Below are 20007 nucleotides of genomic sequence, written 5' to 3'. Positions count from 1 at the left end.
GTTCTGATCCATTGCTTGTTTCAGAAAACAATTGAATAGTAGGAAGGAATTCTACAAAGCCTCAGGAAGCAAACGCTCACATTGAACCTAATCCTTTAAAACGCTAAAATATTTTTTAGAATTCAATTAAAAGGAATAAAAGGCATGCTTCTGGCTTTGTATAACAAGCTGGGATGACCAATATGCGTTGAGTGACTGTGCAGACTTTAGAGGAATGCAGTTGTCATATAGCACACATAACACAGAGATGGTTAAAGCAATATGTATACTGGTGACGTTATCATCCCAATCAGAAAATCCACCACTATCAGCCAGTCTCAGCTTGGACACTTAGGGAAGAAAGACCCTTGATTCCCTTAATAGAGAAAAGGTATACTCTTACTAAGGTGAAGTGGTTACAGTCTAAGTAAAGCCAGATCTGAATATTCCCGTGCAATTTTGGCGTATTTTCCTTCTCCCAAGTCTTCTCAGGTCCTTCCCACTTTTGGTTATCTGGTCAGTGTCCACTAGCATTCAAAACAATTGTTTTGGTAACAGTTCTGGTTTTGGCACCTTATTGGTGGAGGTTTGTATTCTCTTCTCATGAGTATGTCATTGAATCTCTCAACCGTTGTCTCCGATTGGTGTCTCTGATTCCTGTCATTTCCCCCCTTACGCTCCCTTGCCCTATTCCCACTCCCCCCCCTTTTTTTTTTGGCAAGATGTGAAGCTGAAGTGACATGCTGGCAGATCTGATGGTCACATTGATGAGGAAGTTCAGCAGTATTGGATGAATAGTTGAGAATTTAAGTTCTACCATAAAAAAAGTAAAATAAATAGAAGCATGGAATTCTACAAAGTCTCAGGAGGCTATGAAAGCAAGCATATATGCTCAAAAACAATGAGATGGAAACAAACCCTTTAAAACATGAAAAAGGTAAAATATTTAATGAAAAGGAATAAAATGAGAAAATATCCACTTTGAAATAATGAACATCAAGCTTTATTTCTACATAGAGCACTGGGTCTCACTGAGGACAACTAGAAAGCAAGAAATGAAAAACACTGCATGATTATTGCTAAAAAAACAGGAATTTTATTTATTTATTTATTTATTCATTCATTCATTCATTCATTCATTCAATTTGCACATCTACCCAACTCAACCAATTCACTCCTATTATGACCAGTTATAGCACTTGAGTAAGGCATTATTAAATGGATCTGTTTCTTCTTCTCTGTCATGTTTTAGAAATATCATGAGATACTAAACATGCCTCAAAGATAAATATGTTTCCCAACCCGGCATGAATCAGAGATTTTTATTTCTTATCATATTTTCTTTACAATTAAGATGGGGCCTCAGTAGAATAATGTAGCATTTGGGGAAAAAGATGCAAGCCAAGAGACCAGCCCCAGAGGCCAAGATGGAGAAGATCTCCACAGCCGCCATGGACTTCCCTTTGGTGCTCAGGTAGGTGGGGAGGAAGGAGATCCAAACGCTGCAAAAGACCAGCATGCTAAAAGTAATGAATTTCGCTTCGTTAAAACTATCAGGCAATTTCCTAGCCAAAAAGGCCATGATAAAACTCACGAGGGCCAGAAAACCCAGGTAGGCCAGGACAGTGTAAAACATGGAAGCTGAGCCTTCATTACATTCCAAGATTGTCTCTCCTATCAAGGAGTGGAAATCCAAGTTAGGAGATGGGGGAGAGGTTATCAGCCAGATGGCACAAAGAACTACTTGGACAAGAGGACAGGATACAACAATGCAATTGGTCAGTGATTTTCCTAAGAATTTCCTTGTCTTGTTCCCTGGCTTGGTAGCCATGAAAGCCAGAACCACCATGACAGTTTTTGCCAAGACAGAGGAAACTGCAAGAGAAAAGAGAATGGCAAAGGCAGTTTGTCGGAAGAGACAGGTGAGCTTCCTCGGTTGACCAATGAAAAGGAATGAGCAGAGGAAGCAGAGCAGGAGGGAGACCAGGAGAAGATAGGTGAGATCTCGGTTGTTGGCCTTGACGATCGGTGTGTCATGATGTTTATAGAAAGTTGCTAGGACTGCCAATGTGATCAAAGAGAGAGAAAGAGTAAGAGATGCTAAAGTGTATCCCAGGGTATCTTCATAGGAAAGGAAGTGGATCTTCTTGGCAATGCAGTGGTCTTTGTCCTTGTTGGGATATTGGTCTTCTGGACAAAGGTCACAGTGAACTGCATCTGAAAACAAGAATCTTTGTCTTAAGTATTTCAGAGGCACCCACAGTTAGCATTATCTCCAATCCAGCCTAAGATCTCATGTGTGACTCTTTTCTGTTAGGTCCAATTCAAGAAGAATGCAAAGAAAGGATCCCATAGACAATTGAGGATGCCTTTAACAGCAAATTGTCCTTGATTGCAAATGCCTGAGAATTAAATGCCTGGAGATTAGATGTCCTTCTCCTGTCACTGGGCATTTATATTATTATTTTGGCTTTCTTTGTGGGTGAAAAATTGGCACTTCATTCCTCCCCCCCCTTTGTATTTAAAGCCTAAGAAGATTGACTGATCTATCAGTCAGGAATCCTGCTATTTGCTGTTTTATCTCAGGGGTGAAATCCAGCAGGTTCTGACAGGTTCTGGAGAACCAGTAGTGGAAATTGTGAGCAGTTCAGAGAACCAGTAGCAGAAATTTTGAGTAGTTCAGAGAACTGGCAAATACCACCTTTGCCCGCCCCCAGAGTAGGTTGGGAATGGAGATTTTGGAATATCCTTCCTCTGGAGTGGGGTGGGAATGGAGAGTTTCCCCTGCTACGCCCACCAAGCCACGCCCACCAAGCTAAACCACGCCCACAGATCCAGTGGTAAAAAAAATTGGATTTCACCACTGCATTATCTGTTGGTGTGTCATAAGACCATCAGGTGACACACACACACATGGAGATGCACAAGTGCACACACACAGAGATGTTGAACCAGAGTGGGTGAGGAAATGACTCATTTTTTTCCATCATCCTCTCAGATTTTTTTTTTCAGAGAGGAGCTAACAGACATTGGTAGATGGATCCTTTTTCCTGACAGGCTACAAGTTTCCAGGGAGATTGAGGGTCCTGATAGAAGCAGCACTATAAGTAATATCAGTCTTGAAAACCTGGACACACTGTGCCATTCATTCCGAAAAAGTATTAGTAGTTGGTTTTCCCATTGTTATGGAACAGGACGTATGGAAAGGACAGCCATTTTTTTTACAAATTGCTGCTTTGAATCCACCCTGGGTGAGGAGAGCAGTCCTGCCAATCTTCGCCCCTCCCGAGTGGGAAGTTAGACTGTGCAGGCAGGATAATTTGTATCTGTATTCTGAAACGGGCCAAACCTAGCACCCCCTGACTCTGTGGTTACTTCCCCAAACCCCCATAACTTTAACCTTAGACTGTCTACTGTTGACCTCACCCCATTCCTAAGAGGTCTATAAAGGGCGTGCATAAGAGCACCAATGGGCCTGTCCTACTGTCCCCATTTATTCGTATCCTTATCCTCTATTTATAATCATGTTTATACTTATATCTGTTATCTTATACGTGTTTGCCAAATAAATAAATGACCAGAAAGCTCTTAATATTTTGATCTACTGAATGTCTTCCTTGATCCATTCGAAGGGTCCTCTACCTGTCTGATTAGAAATTACATTTTATTCTTGATACTGTTTCCAGAAATCACCCAAAATTTCTTAGTGTATTGATCCAAGTGTATTGAACCCAAAACAAAGAGGACAATCTTCTCCTCTTTCCCTTTCAGATGAAACAAGGTGTTGAGTTGTTAAGTTGCTGCTGCCCTGGGGGTGAGGATGGATAGATGAGATATATGGGCTTTTATGTTGCAGATTTCTAAAGTTATGAGCTGCCCGGAGTCACCGTTATGTGAGATGGGCGGCCATATAAATTTGTGTAATAAATAAAATAAATAATACCGTTTTGAAAGTGGCATCAGTGATGGCTCAATGTAGAATTCCATCTTTCTAAAGTTGGAAAGGGTTACCATGGGCAAATTCCCCCCAATAATAAGATCACCAGGCCTGTAATAATCCTCCAGAATCTTCAAAGGGTTCCTAAGTATACATACACTTTGCATTATCTTATCAGTCGTTGTTGAAGGCTGGAGCCAAAGGAGAAGCAACAGGAGAAGCAGCCCATTCATGATTCTCACCTTCCTTCCTGAATCAAAAATCAATGTGTCATTCCGAGTAATGCACCCATTGAAAGGAGAACTCTGAGGCAGGTAGATTCCTCAAAGAACATGTTTATTGGATACATCATATCGGCACAGCCGGTGAAAACCAACTCTGAACATTCCCACGGTTTTCACCTAATTAGAAATAGAATAACAGAGCTGGAAGGGACCTTGGAGGTCTTCTAGTCCAACCCCCTGCCTAGGCAGGAAACCCTATGCCACTTCAGATAAATGGTTATCCAATATCTTCTTAAAAACATCCAGTGTTTTAAAATTAAAAGAGTAAATCTTCCCCCTTCCAAGATGTCACCAGTCACATTGTCCAATGAATACAGCTGGCAGGCTCCTCTCCTCCTTCATCAGCCACCTATTACGATGACCTTGGTTCCCACAAGAAAAACTTTTTATTTTGACTGTTAGGTGGTCTATCTACTTCCCCCCTCCCTTTCCCCTCTCAGGCTTCGTGGCAGCTATGAGGCAGCACAAGATGGCTTCAGCCAGGTCTGCTTCAGAGTTGACAGTATGTTCATCAAGAACCTGAACTGGATTTGGTCCCCAGGAAATCTCACTAAGACTTTAACACAGCAGTCTATGCAACTTGGGTGGCTTCAGGGCAAATGTATATCAAGAATGCTTCCACTTACTTGTGTTTGAGTTGTCATCAAAGAGAAAATTGATACCCGTTAAGTTTCACTGGCAGCAAGAAATTACTTCTGTGCAAGACACGTTAAGAAGACATGTCTAGCCTATCTTTGGAGAGCCCAGAAATTATTTTTTTTCCAAGCAGTTTTTATCTTGGAAATGTTTTCTGGGTAGAAATCCACAGGGGATACATTACGAATTACTGTTCTTCTGATAATTGCAAGGCAGACTAACATTCTACCCTCCTTAGCAATAGTGTCTCTTTGTATACCAGAAGAGGAAAAACATGTTTGTGTCTTTTATGGATGCAAGGATCAGATGGGCTTGAGGGTCAGGATACAGGTGGTATTCGGCCTACCTGAAACTGAGTACCTGCACCCAAGATCGAATCTGGCCTGTGCCTTACTTTGTTTGGACAGAGTTAGGGCCAAAGGTCAAGGTGCTAGCATGGTGATCAACTGTAGCCAAGTAAATGTGATTAATAATATAGGTATTTGTGTGGAAGGATTATTTATTCATGTATGGTAAGAGATGATCTTAGAAGCTTATATCTTCCATTGCCCTTAAGAATAGAAAAGGAGTTACTCAAGATGGAAAGCTAATTTAAACCATGCAAGAGTGTTTTTTAACGATTAATTAGAACCTGAGAAATTTGTCTGCTGTCAGCCAATGGGGAAAAAATACTTTCAACCACAATATTGTCATAGATTCACGCTGTAGAACAAGATTTGGAATATTGTTCCTGTTACAATATTTTGAGGATCAGACTCAATAATGAATTCAGAAGTATTTTCTTCAGTTAAAGAAGAGTTTATTCATAATAGGCATTCTACTTATTCTGTCAGATTTTACAGTGAGAAGCAAGCATGAGGTAAAAGCATTCTCTATTTATATCAAAGGGGAGGAGTCAAGGATGGGGGTGATTACATATGAATACATTAAAGGAGGAGGAATAAATTAACTCTTAATATCCTGTACATATATACATATCTCTTGTTATAGAATAAGGCATTTACTTATGACAAATCCCCCTCTAAATGCCGATTCGATATATAACAATGATTGCATTCGGATTCAGAGCTATATAGTACTTGTAATTTTGATGTCAAGTATTTGTGTTGTTTAGAAGGTAAAGGTTTAGTTAATATATCAGCTATTTGTTCTGAGGTTTCGCAGTGGATTGCTTTAATGAATCCATCCTGAGATAATTGTCTGACGTGTTTAAATTTGATATCTATATGTCTGGATCTTTGACCAATGGCGTCAGATCTTGATATTTCTATAGCTGCCTTATTATCTTCATGTATGACAAATGGTAGTATTGGATTTTTCCAAATATCAGATAATAAATCATTAAACCATACTAAATTATTTGAGGCTTTAGATAAACAGACGTATTCTGCCTCTGTAGTGGAAGTCGCTACTAAATCTTGTTTCCCAGTGTACCAGAATATTGGGCAACCATTTAAAAATAATACATAACCTGAGGTGCTCTTTCTACATTTGATGTCACCTGCCCAGTCTGCATCAGCGTAACTGGTGATAATAGGTTCTTTAATATTATTGGGTTCTAAGAGTAGGCAGAAATCTATGCTGTGCTTTAGATATCTTAGTATTCGTTTGACTGCTTCCCAATGATACATAAGTGGCTTACTTACATGTCTAGATAATAAATTAAGTGGCAGAGCTATATCAGGCCTGGTCCAATTAGATATATACAAGAGAGAACCAATAATTGATCTATACAATGTATTGTTCTCGAATTCAGGCGAAGATTCATCCATATTCCTTAAAAAATCAGTCTGCATAGGAGTATCGCAAGGTTTGGCATCTCTTAAATTGCATTTTTCCAGAAGTTCTATAATTTTATCTCTCTGAGATAATTTGAATCCCTTTCTTGTCTTATTGATTTGAACTCCAAGGTATTTGTTTACCCTTCCTAGCGACTTTAAAGAGAAATGTTCACTTAGCCTGGATACAAATAAGTCTTTCTTTTCTTTATGTTTGCCTATATACAAAATATCATCCACATAGATTAACACAAATTCTAATGATTCACCTTCCTTTCTAACAAAAAAGCAATTGTCTGCAGTTGTGGCTTTGAAATCCATATTTTTAAGCACGCTGACAAGACATTCATACCAACGCTTGCCGGATTGTTTTAATCCGTACAAGCTTTTGTTAAGTAACCAGGTCTCATCTCTGTTTGTACATTGGCTACGAGGTGCCCTTACATATATCTCTTTGTCGAGTTTTGCATGTAAGTATGCAGTCTGCACATCATATTGAAAGACATCAAGATTGAGTATAGCCGCTATGACTAAAGCTGTCTTAACACTTTCAGTTCTTACAGTGGGAGAGTATGTGTCAGTGTAATCCTCAGGATATTTTTGAGCGTAACCTTGTGCGACTAATCTAGCTTTATATAATTTATTACCCTCTTCTAAATCTTTGATTTTGAATATCCATCTGGTGCCTATAATTGTCTTGTTCTTAGGTGCAGGGACTGGTGTAAATACACCTAATTCACGCAAGCTGTTCATTTCTTTTGTTATGGCTAATTCCCATTTTTCTTTTTCTTCCATGGGAAGTTTTAACACTTCCTCGTATGTGTTAGGTGTTGGTATCTCGTCATTCACACACATTATATAATCCTTATACTTATTAGGTAATTGTCTTCTGTTACACCTGATTGTTCTTATTGGAATGCTCTCATTATCGTGTAGATACCTTGCTTCCTTTTTGGTTAATGAATCTGTTTTTATCCTGGTGTGGTTACCTGTCCATGTTTTGTTTTTGTCATCATGTGTGTTATGTTCATGTTTCTCTCTTTCTATTCTGTCTTGTTGTTTAATGTTTGGTTTAGTATTTTGGATTATCTCGTTAAGATGTATCTTAGACCAGTTGGCCTGTTCATGAAACACTGCTGTTCTTGAGACTATGAATTTGTTATTACTGTCAATGAATCTATATCCTTTTGTGCCTGTTTCGTATCCCATGAATCTAAGCCTTCTGGATACGTTATCTCCCTTACGTCTTAATTGTTTTGGTATGTGTACGTCTGCTGTAACCCCAAATATGTGCATGTGTGAAATTTTTGGTTTCCTATTGTACATCACTTCGTATGGTGTTTTATTTAGTATGCTAGACCAGGTCCTATTTTGGGTATAGTTTGAATATAGTAATGCTTCTGACCAGAATTGTTTTCCTAAACCAGCATCTTCTAATGTACATCTAATCATGGTTTGCAGTGTTGAGTTCTTTCGTTCTACTGTACCATTTTGAAAAGCAGAAAATGGGCTAGTCGTGAAGTGTAGCATTCCTTTGTCTTTTATCCATTGTGAGAATTCTTTAGACATGAATTCGGATCCCCTATCTGTCATGATTTGTTTTATTTTGATATTGTTTTGTGTTTCTACACGTTTGTAAAATTCTTTGAATTTTTGGAAAGTTTCATCTTTGTGTTTCAAAGTATAAACAAATCCATAACGGCTATAGTCGTCTACAATAGTTAGGAAATATCTTTTTTTGTATGTGATGGATGGTGTTAATGGACCAACCAGATCCATATGTACCAGATCAAAAATTTGGTTAGAGGTTCTTGATGCCCTTTTTGGTTTTGGGTTAGTTCTGAGTTTTGATGATTTACATACTGAGCATTCTAAATAGTTTTTACAATCCTTTATTTTAACGCCATCAGCATGTTCAATCATTTTTTGTATTACAGGGAAACTTGAATGTCCTAATTTTCTATGCAACATGTGTGCACATTCATCATGAATTGGTTTGCCTATATTGGGCCTTTTGTTATTGTGTGTATCACTAGTGGGTGTGTCTTTGTGATTATAGTGAGTTTTGGGTTCTTCATTGTCATTGTTGTTACTATGTTCACTGTCTATGTTAATGTCGTCATCAGTGTTTGCATTAATGTTATGTAACCATTTATCTTCTGTTATAAGAAAGGGTAGACCTCCTTCGATAATTACACTATTCAATTTAGTCCCATTCTTTTCTAGTATTGCTTTTCCTCCAGAGAAGATTATGTTTATGTTGAAATCTTGGCTTAATTTCACTGCACTAAGTATGTTATGTGATATTTCTGGTATCAACAATAGCCCCTCTATTTTACCTAAACCAGGTATATTTACATTTCCTTTCCCTATGACTTGAACATTTTCTTGGTTGGCTACTCTTATCATAAATTTATCATTTGTGAATGAAGACAGTATTTTCTTGTTATTTGTTGTATGATTAGTCGCCCCTGAATCTATGAGCCAAGCATTATTTTTTGATTTTTGTGTGATGACATTGTTATGTTTATCTAATCCATTTAATGATCCTGATTTCCTATCCCTTGAATTATCTCTATCCTTTCTGCGTTCTCTGTAGTTTGGGGAGTCCCTATATCTGTATCTATCAATAGATGATTGCCTGTCTTGATATCTACCCCTATAGTCACGGTTTTGTCTTTCCCTATGAAACATGGGGCAATCTCCCTTAGAGTGTTTTCTGGATCCACAATTGTAACATTCAATTGTTTTTTGGTGATTCTCTTGGAAGGCTACTCTTTTTGCCTGTCTGTGTTCTGTGTATGCATTGTATCTACTTTTCCTCAAATTATCTTCAGCTATTAACTTGTTTGACAGACTTTCTATGGATAAGTATCCTAGATTGATTGAGTCTAAGTGTGATATGTAGTTATCCCATGATGAATCTAATGAGTTAAGGATAATGCTTTTCATTGTCTGTTCTGATATTATTTCTCCTCTTAGATGTAATTCTGCTCTGATTTTGTTTAAGGATATTAAATGTTCACTTATGGTGGTTCCAGATCTTAATTTGGCTGAAAAGAAATCTTTAGACATCCTAGTGGTTGTTGCTACACTTTCACTGTGAAACAATTTAAACATGCATTGAATTATTTCAGAAACAGTAAGATTATGCTTAATACTGTAGTACATGGCAGGTGATATGCTAGAAATTATTAAATAGAATGCTCTGTGATGCAGGCAGTCCATTTTTAGAGTCCAAGGTCTTTTGGGAGGATTGGTTATAAAAAATAATAAATTTTCTTTCATAAAGACAACCTGAATTTGTTGACACCATTCCTGTAAGTTGATGCCATCAATTCTAAGTTTTGGGAAATCACTGGGTAGATTCCCAATATTATTATTCCCACTACTTACAACTGTGGGTAGTCCATGGTCCTGTAGATGTTGAAAATTGCAGAATGGTGTGGGTATTCTGCTGATGAGCTTGAGAGGTTCTCCTTCTTCATAAAGTTCATTGTAGTTCTCTGTGTTCATCTGCGCATGCGCGTTGGTCATTTCTCTGCTGAAGCCGCTGGGAGAGGTTCTCTTTGCTGTAGCTCCCTCGCAGTGCTCTCCTTCTGATGATTCGGTTTCCGGCTCGATCTTGGGTGTTCTGCTGGCAGCTGTGGTTCGTCTCTTCTCTTTGGAGCTTTCTTGCTTGGGGTATTTTGTTCTTTGGATCGTTTGCGGTGTGGGGGAAAGTTCGCAGGGCCCTCTGGGTTCAGGCGTCGTCATCATCGTTGTCCGGATCGAGTCGTGCAGGCTTTGAGGTGTCTGTTTATTTCTTCGTCTCTTTTGTATTTTTGCATTATCGGCTTTTATCGATTCTTTTGAAATTGTTAGACTTGTGCCAAATATTTTAAATAGTTTTCTCATGGGTGTTTCGATTTCTTGTTCGGTGGATGATTCTTCTGTATCTGTTTCTGACTCTTCAGAAGAATAAATATATTTTTTGTTATTTTTTGTGTTTTTTCGCGCCAGAGTTTTTGAATGTTGCATTCTGATTGGTTCAGCCGTGTTCATTTCTGTGGCCGGTTGAAGAAAAGATGGCTGCCTTTCAAAATTTTGAGCGGGACCTCTGGTCTTGCTTCTGGTCATTTTTTCTTTCGTTGTAGGTTCGCTCACCATTTTTGTATTTTCGGGTTTGGCTTTTTCAATGTCTTTTTCTCTCGCTGCTCCGTTTTCTTCCAAGAAGCCTCGGAGTTCCGCGATGAGTTTGTGGTCATCTTTTTGACTTTTTATTAGCCTCAGTATCTCCGATCTGAGGTCTTTGTCTTTTATTTCGTTCTCTTCTTGGTTGTCGGTTTCATCTGCTGTTTCTTCGATGTCTGTGGTGTTATCTTCAGATTCTTTGATTGTTATATTTATTGGTTCGTCGATCATTTCGTGATCTGTTTTTGTTTCTTTATCATTTGCCCTGGTGTTGGGTCTTTCTTTTTTGTTCTTGAGATTTTCTTTCTTAGGCATGTTGGATTTTATTGAGTCAGTTCAACCATCCTCTGCTACCAGTTTGTTACAATATTTTGAGGATCAGACTCAATAATGAATTCAGAAGTATTTTCTTCAGTTAAAGAAGAGTTTATTCATAATAGGCATTCTACTTATTCTGTCAGATTTTACAGTGAGAAGCAAGCATGAGGTAAAAGCATTCTCTATTTATATCAAAGGGGAGGAGTCAAGGATGGGGGTGATTACATATGAATACATTAAAGGAGGAGGAATAAATTAACTCTTAATATCCTGTACATATATACATATCTCTTGTTATAGAATAAGGCATTTACTTATGACAGTTCCTAGGTGTCTTTCCTTTTTCTCTACAGCTGACTCCAGTCAGTGAAGCTTGGAAACAATACAAAACATTTTAAAAGCAATAAATTATGCAAAATAAGTATACACAGCATCTGAGATAGTAAGCCACCAGGCACGCGACCTTTCCTGAATCTGAAGTCCCTGCACTCCATCACTCAAGCCTTAATCATCTCTCATCTGGACTATTGTAATGCACTCTACATGGGTCTATCCTTGAAATCCATTCATAAACTTCATCTAGTACAAAGTACAGATGCTCGAGCAGTCTTCAGGGCCCCTAGAACAGGGATGTCAAATTGGCAGCCCACAGGCCGAATGCATAATGCACAGGCCACACCCATCTCAGCTCCACAAATGGAAAAAATGTCATGGTACATCATGTGACAGCAACATGACGTGGTAAGCTAGACATCTGTGCCTTAAAATATCAATAAAAATAGCACTTAGACTTGTATACCACTTCACAGTGCTTTTCAGCCATCTCAAAGTGGCTTACAGAGTCAGTATAGTGCCCCCAACAATCTGGGTCCTCAATTTACCAACCTTGAGAAGGAAGGAGGGTGAGTCAACCTTGAGCTGAGGAGAACTGAACTGCTGACAGTCGGCAGAATTAGTCTGCAATACTGCATTCTAACCACTGTGCCACCATGGTACAGTGGTTACACAGTGGCCCATATTACACCTCTGGTCCATGATTGTACTGGCTGCCAGTCTGCTTTCCAAGTGCAGTTCATGGATTATAACCATTAAAGCCCTTAATGGCATAGGTCCAGGCTACCTGGATCAGGCCCACTTCACTCATGCTGGCAGAGATAGCTACTGCAGATCTCATTCATAAAAAGAAGACCAGGTGTCAATGTCTACAAGAAGAGCCTTCTATTCTACAACATCCGCCCTCTGGGACATCCTACCGCACAGAGTGAGATCTGCTCCCAACCTCCTATCTCTCTTCAAGAGAGTGAAGATCTGCCTCTGCCAACTGGCCTGGGGACCCAATGAGGGATGTTCTGTCCTCACTACACGTTAGTCTGTGTGCAGCTTGACATGCAGCTAAACCCACCTATCCTCCAATGTAAGAGACCGGGTGCATAGATCTGAAGGCTTTATTGAAAGAACAGGATATGGTGAAACTGGGGAAAATAGGGATACATACAATGAGAACCAAATACTAGGTAGGCAGTATTGAGTTACTGCTGAACATAACAATTAATAAATACAAGCAATCTAAATGTCACCAGTGATCTCTGTGTGTGGGATGTGGGTTTGTCCTTGGATGACCATGTTCAACGGATTAAGATTCTTCTTTATGCTTCTGCCTTCTCCAACTGCTAAAGGAAATGGAGTCTGGCTTCCCAGCATACACTTGTTTTGAGAGTGTGGGCTGATGGGTAATGAGGTGGGATCAGCTTCAAACAATATACTTGGTATTTGTCTCTCCGGGCACTAAATGGGGCAAGAGAGCAACAACAGTATATAAAAGTTATATGCTGTGGCATGACAAGGGATTACCACATTGGAAGTGGAAACTAGGATGATAGCAAACCACAGCTCCCCGTCTGCATTCCCTTGCTTATCTTTTAATCACAATACTTTCATTTTTTTACTTCAAAGTTTATTTCATTGTGCCACTACTTTGCTATTGTTATGTTTGCACTTCTTTTAATTTCTCTGTTTTTAATGTTGGAAACCACTTAGAGTAGCTCCATGGTGAGATAGGTGGCAAAAAAAATATATCCATAAATAAACAAACAAAAACAATTATAATAAAACCAACCCAAAATATTTTTAAAGATACATTTTATTAAAATCAATATTTATTTATTTTATTTATTTATGTAATTTATATGCCGCCCTTCTCCCGAAGGACTCAGGGCGGCTTACAGAGAGAACATTCAACAGAACGAAAAATTACATAAAAATTAAAATCCAATTAAAATTTGTTTAAAATTATTCCAATGTAAAAATCACCCCAGTGGATCAGCCCATTTGATGAAAGAGCCACGTCTTCCGTTCGCGGCGGAAGGAGAGGAGGTCAGGGGCTGTCCTAAGGAGGAAGCTGCCCTGTTGAAAACTAATAATTATACCTTCAATGTTAATGATTTCTTTCAAGATTGCCTTTTGGATTTTCTTGGTGGACAACCGACATTAATGAAAAATAAAAGGATAGGGGATTGTTGCTGTTCAATACATACTTTGGAATTGCTCATATAATTTTATTTCCAGTTATTTAATGGACAAACCACTCCATTATTATTTTTTTTAGAAATCAAATCAAATCAATTACAAAACTGTTGCAAATTCAAAACAAAACTTTTTCAATCCCTGGATAAATCAGAGATTCTTGTTCCTTATTATATTTTCTTTACAGTTCAGATCAGGCCTCAGCAGAATAATGAAGCATTTGGGGAAAAAGATGCAAGCCAAGAGACCAGCCCCAGAGGCCAAGATGGAGAAGATCTCCACAGCCACCATGGACTTCCCTTTGGTGCTCAGGTAGGTTGGGAGGAAGGAGATCCAAACGCTGCAAAAGACCAGCATGCTAAAAGTAATGAACTTGGCTTCATTGAAACTATCAGGCAATTTCCTAGCCAAAAAGGCCATGATAAAACTCACGAGGGCCAGAAAACCCAGGTAGGCCAGGACAGTGTAAAACATGGAAGCTGAGCCTTCATTACATTCCAAGATTGTCTCTCCTATCAAGGAGTGGAAATCCAAGTTAGGAAATGGGGGAGAGGTTATCAACCAGATGGCACAAAGAACCACTTGGACAAGAGGACAGGATACAACAATGCAGTTGGTCAGTGATTTTCCTAAGAATTTCCTTGTCTTGTTCCCTGGCTTGGTGGCCATGAAGGCCAGAACCACCATGACAGTCTTTGCCAAGACAGAGGAAACTGCAAGGGCAAAGAGAATGGCAAAGGCAGTTTGTCGGAAGAGACAGGTGAGCTTCCTCGGTTGACCAATGAAAAGGAAGGAGCAGAGGAAGCAGAGCAGGAGGGAGACCAGGAGGAGGTAGGTGAGATCTCGGTTGTTGGCCTTGACAATCGGTGTGTCACGATATTTAAGGAAAATTGCCAGGACTCCCAAGGTGGTAATGGAAAGAGAAAGTGTGAGAGAACTTAAAGCATATCCCAGGGTGTCTTGATAGGCAAGGAAGTGGATCTTCTTGGGAATACAGTGGTCCTTGTCCATGTTTGGGTATTGGTCTTCTGGGCAGGGGTCACAGAGCACTGCATCTGAAATCAAAAGTCTTTGTCTAAGGATTTCAGGGGCTTCCACAGTGAGAATTATCTTTCCTGCCTCATATCTCAGATGTGACTCCTTTCCACATAGGCCAACTCAATAACAAAGAGATGGAAGAACAGCCTGGGAAGCTTATGGTGCTCTGTAAAAAACAAAGCATAGTTGGTTCAAAATGATCCTGAGTGGGATCAGTTGCTCAGAGATTAGGATCTCTCCCTCTCCAATCACCGGACATTATTTTGGCTTTTTTGTGAGAGAAAGGTTGGCATTTGATTTTTTCCCCCTCATGTTATAATGGGAGCCTAAGAGGATTGACTGAGCTCTCGGTCGGGGGAGGGATACTGTAAAATCTCCATTCTCTCCCCACTCCAGGGGAAGGATACTGCAAAATCCCCATTTCCTCCTGATCAGCTGGGACCCAGGAGGCAGAGAATAGATGGGGGTGGGGCCAGTTAGAGGTGGTATTTACCAGTTCTCTGAACTACTCAAAATTTCCGCTACCAGTTCTCCAGAACTGGTTAGAACCTGCTGAATACCACATCTGGCACGCACACACAAACACACATGTAACAGGAGGTGGGAGAGGGAATTTCTCTATTTCAAATCACTTTTTCCCATCATTCAGTGAGATTTTTTTTTTTGCAGACATAAGTAGATTTAATGAATTTCTCTGACAGGCCTAGATATTTCAAGTGAGATAAGTTTTTAATATCAAAATATATTTTATTCTTTATATTGTTTCCAGTGTAACCTATCAGAAACCAAAGAATCAACATTTCTTAATATATTGATCTACTAAATGGCTTCCTTGATCCTGAAAGTTCTACATTTCCAGCATACTCTACCTGTCTGATTAGAAATGGTCCCTTCTGGACAAGCATCACACTGGTAGCAGCAAACCCGCTTGCCCTCTGGAACTCTTTTCCTCTCCCCTGCATGGCACCTCTTAATGCCACACCTGGCAAAGGGCACCTTCTGAAAGAGAAAAGACAAATACTTGAGAAGGTCTATTCAATGATCATGCATCATTAATATTTCTGTCTTCAAAAGATCTTTAGAAGAACTGATTCACCATAGTGTAACATCAACTAGAAGGAATTCCTGGGGAAGTTTCCTAGTGGCATTGCCAGCTAACCAATTGTTACTTGGGATTGGAACATCTCTCATTAAGGCAGTTACAAGTAGTCCTCACTTAATGAACCTTAATAACCCCCTGAGCCACAGTATAGCAGAAAGTCTCAGCTGTCCCAGCACAGCACAAAGTCCTTTACCACTCGGCATAGTCTCATAGTGCAAAGCCCCAATTGCTAAAGCTCAGCTGCAAAGTCCCAGCCATCCTGTCTGAAGAAGATGGTGCAAAGACCCAGCTATAGGATAACTCATCACCCTACACCAGTGCTGGTATTCAGCCAGTTCTACCCATTTGGGTGAAGCGGTGGCGGTGGCTGCGGGAGGCTCTGCCCACCCGTCATCGTGTCCCGTTTTTGACACTCTGTGCATACCCAGAAGGTCCTACACATGCGCAGAAGTCTTGCGCATGTGCTCACATTTGTGAAGCAGTAGCGAAGGTAAGTCAACATCACCCCTGCCCTGCACTCTGATTCCCCAGCTACTCCAACACCTCAACCGACCTTCATCATTTTATTGTTCCCAATGTGGCATGGACAGCCAGGCTGTTTGGGACGAAACTCCTGGCTACACAAGGCCATTTCCCAAGGTCTCCTGAGTTAACCACCATGTATGTCCCAGGGAAGAAGCCCTTATATGGCCAGGAACTGCTTCACAAAGGGTCAAGCTGGTCATGCATCATCACCAGTGGGAGGAAGAAGAAGTCAAAATCCAGTAGGGGCAGCAGAGGATAGAAAATTAACAGAGTTGGAAGGGACTTTATAGATCATCTAGTCCAAACCCACCCCCCAAGCAGGAGACCCTATACCATTTCTGACAAATGGCAGTCCAATCTTTTCTTGAAAGTCTCAAGTGATGAAGCTCCCACAACTTCCAAAGGCAACTTCTGTTCCATGGGTTGATTGTTCTCACTGTCAGAATGTTCCTCCTCATTTCTAGGTTGAATCTCTCCTTGGTCAGTTTCCATCCATTATTCCTTGTCTGGCCTTCAGGTGCTTTGGAAAATAGCGTGACCCCCTCCTCTCTGTGGCAGCCCCTCAAATATTGGAAGACTGCTCTCATGTCTCCCCTGGTCCTTCTCTTCACTAGAATAGCCATGCCTGGTTCCTGTAACCGTTCATCGTATGTTTTAGTCTCCAGTCCCCTCATCATCTTGGTTGCTCTTCTCTGCACTCTTTCCAGAGTCTCAACCTCTTTTTTATAGCGTGGTGACCAAAACTGGATGCCGTACTCTAGGTGTGGCTTTACTAAAGCTTTATAGAGTGGTATTAGTACCTCACTTGATCTTGATTATATCTCTCTGTTAATGCAATTTAGGATTGCATTGGCTTTTCTTTGCTGCTGGCTCATATTTAGCTGGTTGTCCACTAAGACTCCAAGATCCCTCACATAGTCACTGCTATTAAGCCTGGTTTCCCCCATTTTATATGTGTGCTTTTGGTTTTTCTTACCTAGTTCATGGGGGTCAAAGAGCAGAGATGGGGGAAGATAATGATTTTGATCACATGACCACAGTGGCCATAACTTTGAGGATGGGAGGTAAGTAACAGTCATTCAGTAACCTCAAACGGTCATTGAACAAATGGTTGTTGAGTGAGGATTGCCTGCAATTATATTCTTGCTCTCTGCCTTTGAACTATAGCTTCTCCTCAAAGGAAGAATCATAATCTTCCAACTAAACAGGAATGATCAATGGAGTTGATTGATGCCTTCTTGACTTGTAATCTGGATTTCAACCAGATTCCCTCTCCCATCCCAACCCTTCTTGAAAATGGCACAAATCAGACATGAATCTGTTTCGTGGAAAGCAGATCATTCAACCAGACAGTTGCCTTCTTTTCTGATTCAATCATCATCATTATCATCATCATCATCATCATCATTTAACAACCCCATAATCCCTTGCGGGGTGGAGTCTGGGCAACTGAATTGAGCTAACAGAGTGTTTACTGGCCGGATGCCCTTCCTGACACCAATGCGGAGTTTTGTTCAGCAGATATATTTTCGTTGTGCCCAGGGAGAGAAATATCTGCCTCTACCTAGGATCGAACTCACAGACTCCTGATTGTGAGGCAAAAGCTCTTCCTCTAGGCCACTGCACCACTCCTTCTTTTCTGATTCAATGAACCTTTTTTTAACATTGAGAAGCATCCCCAACAACTTTTTCCCTGAGTTCAGAACATTTCTTTCCATCTCACCTTTCCGGACCAGATGATTGCATTGGAGTTGATGGTGAAATCCTGGCCTGGAGGAGCTCCGGAATCTATTTGCCCAACTTTCATGGAGACAAAAGACCAATTGGGGAGAAAAATCCAGTTGAGAAGATCATACTGAGCTGATCCTAGTCCATCTTCTGAGAAAAAGATTTCATTTCCAACACTATTGTTGAACCGGATGTTCTTCAAATAGGCAAGAAGCTGAAAGAAAAGAGACCTTAGAAAGTGAGGTAATTAGAAATGAGATATTTTGGCTTCTATCATTCACTGGTGACCATCATTTTAGGAGATAATTACAGATCTTTAAAGCTAGGCATGGTTGGTGGATACCTGAGTGATCTGGAGCAGCATCAAATCACAAGAATCTATTCATGGGGCATAAGAGATAGAATAGAATAGAATAGAATAGAATAGAATAGAATAGAATAGAATAGAATAGAATAGAATAGAATAGAATAGAATAGAATAGAATAGAATAGAATAGAATAGAATTCTTTATTGGCCAAGTGTGATTGGACACACAAGGAATTTGTCTTGGTGAAGTTTTTTCCCAAACGCCATCACTCTGCTTAACAAGTAATTCCCTCAACACTGTCAAATTAGTTACTAAGTCTGCATTACTATTAATCTTCTCATCGTTCCTATGACCCATCTCCCACTTATGACTGTATGACTGTAACCTTGTTGCTAGTATCCTTAAGATTTGTATTAACTGTTTCCCTATGACTATCATTAAGTGTTGTATCTTATGATTCTTGGTGAACATATCTTTCTTTTATGAGAGCGTATGCACCAAGACAAATTCCTTGTGTGTCCAATCACACTTGGCCAATAAAGAATTCTATTCTATTCTATTCTATTCTATTCTATTCTATTCTATTCTATTCTATTCTATTCTATTCTATTCTATTCTATTCTATTCTATTCTATTCTATTCTATTCTATTCTATTCTGTTTTCCCATAAGTGAGCAGTACAACAAATGGTGTACTAAATAAATGGTCAATGTTCACACAGAATCCTAAGCCATTAAAAAATTGAAGCAAGCTAAAATGAATTGAGTTTAATGTCTTGTTACAGGTTGCATTCAGACTAAATCGGGGTGAAATGCTCCCGGTTTGGACCAGCTCGGGCGAGTAGGTAGCAATGGCGGCGGGCAGTTCGGAGAACCGGTAGCAAAAATCCCTTTCCCCCCCCAGCCTCCAGCTTGCTTACCTTCGCACGCCTGCCTTGCTTCACTTGCTGTAATTCCTGCAATCCATTGCATCAGCAAGCAACTGAATCTCCCTGCTTCCAATCAAGCTCATCAGTGAGCAGCTCTATCTGCCTGCCTGCCTGCCTGTAAGTTTTTTTCCCCTTTGGGAGCTTTAAAATAAATCGTTAATTGGGTTTTTTTTTAGTTGTTCTTTTTTTAGACCAGCCATTTAAAGTTTAGGAAGTTTTAAATTTAGCTGCTTTTATATAAAAATAAAAATAAAATAAAATAAAATAAAATAATATTTGTGCAGCTTTCTGAGATTTTGTGTGTTTCTGTAGTGTTTCACTCTAACTACACAAACACACAAAATCTCACAAAGCTGTATGTGGAATTTTGTGTGTGTAAAATGTGAAAGTTGTTTTTTTGGACTTTTTGTGGCTGTGTGAGGTTCCTGCTTGTTGCAGGGGCCATTTTGCCCCTGCTTTTACATTGTGGGTGAGCCAGTTGTGTTGTATGTGTGTAAAGTGTGAAAGTTGTTTTTTTGGGCTTTTTGTGGCTGTGTGAGGTTCCTGAGTGTTGCAGGGGCCATTTTGGGTCAGTTGCTTTTACATTGTGGGAGAGCCAGTTGTGTTGTGTTGTATTGTGTTGTGTTGTGTTGTGTTGTGTGTGTGTAAAGTATTAACATTGGTTTTTTGGACTTTTTGTGTCTGTGTGAGGCTCCTGCTAGTTGCAGGGGCTATTTTGGGTCTAGCACAGCTGCTTTTACATTGGGTGAG

The 20007-nt window shown here is 39.9% G+C and overlaps 1 protein-coding gene across 1 annotated transcript in view; it reads right to left on the bottom strand.

Moving 5' to 3' along the window:
• The window catches only part of LOC117659042 (uncharacterized), a 105847-nt gene that overhangs the window by 34754 nt on the left and 51086 nt on the right, over nucleotides 1-20007 (bottom strand). Inside the window, exon 8 of the mRNA XM_087883577.1 lies at nucleotides 18017-18235. Within this exon, the coding sequence (XP_087739703.1) occupies nucleotides 18017-18235 (219 nt within the window). The remainder of the gene's footprint in view (nucleotides 1-18016; nucleotides 18236-20007) is intronic.

The sequence above is a fragment of the Pantherophis guttatus genome, chromosome 1, assembly GCF_059756535.1.
Source record: "Pantherophis guttatus breed Tessera chromosome 1, ASM5975653v1, whole genome shotgun sequence".
NCBI classification, from domain to species: domain Eukaryota; kingdom Metazoa; phylum Chordata; class Lepidosauria; order Squamata; family Colubridae; genus Pantherophis; species Pantherophis guttatus.
Note: the sequence above shows the minus strand (reverse complement) of the source record. Positions and strands in the feature narration are given on the sequence as shown.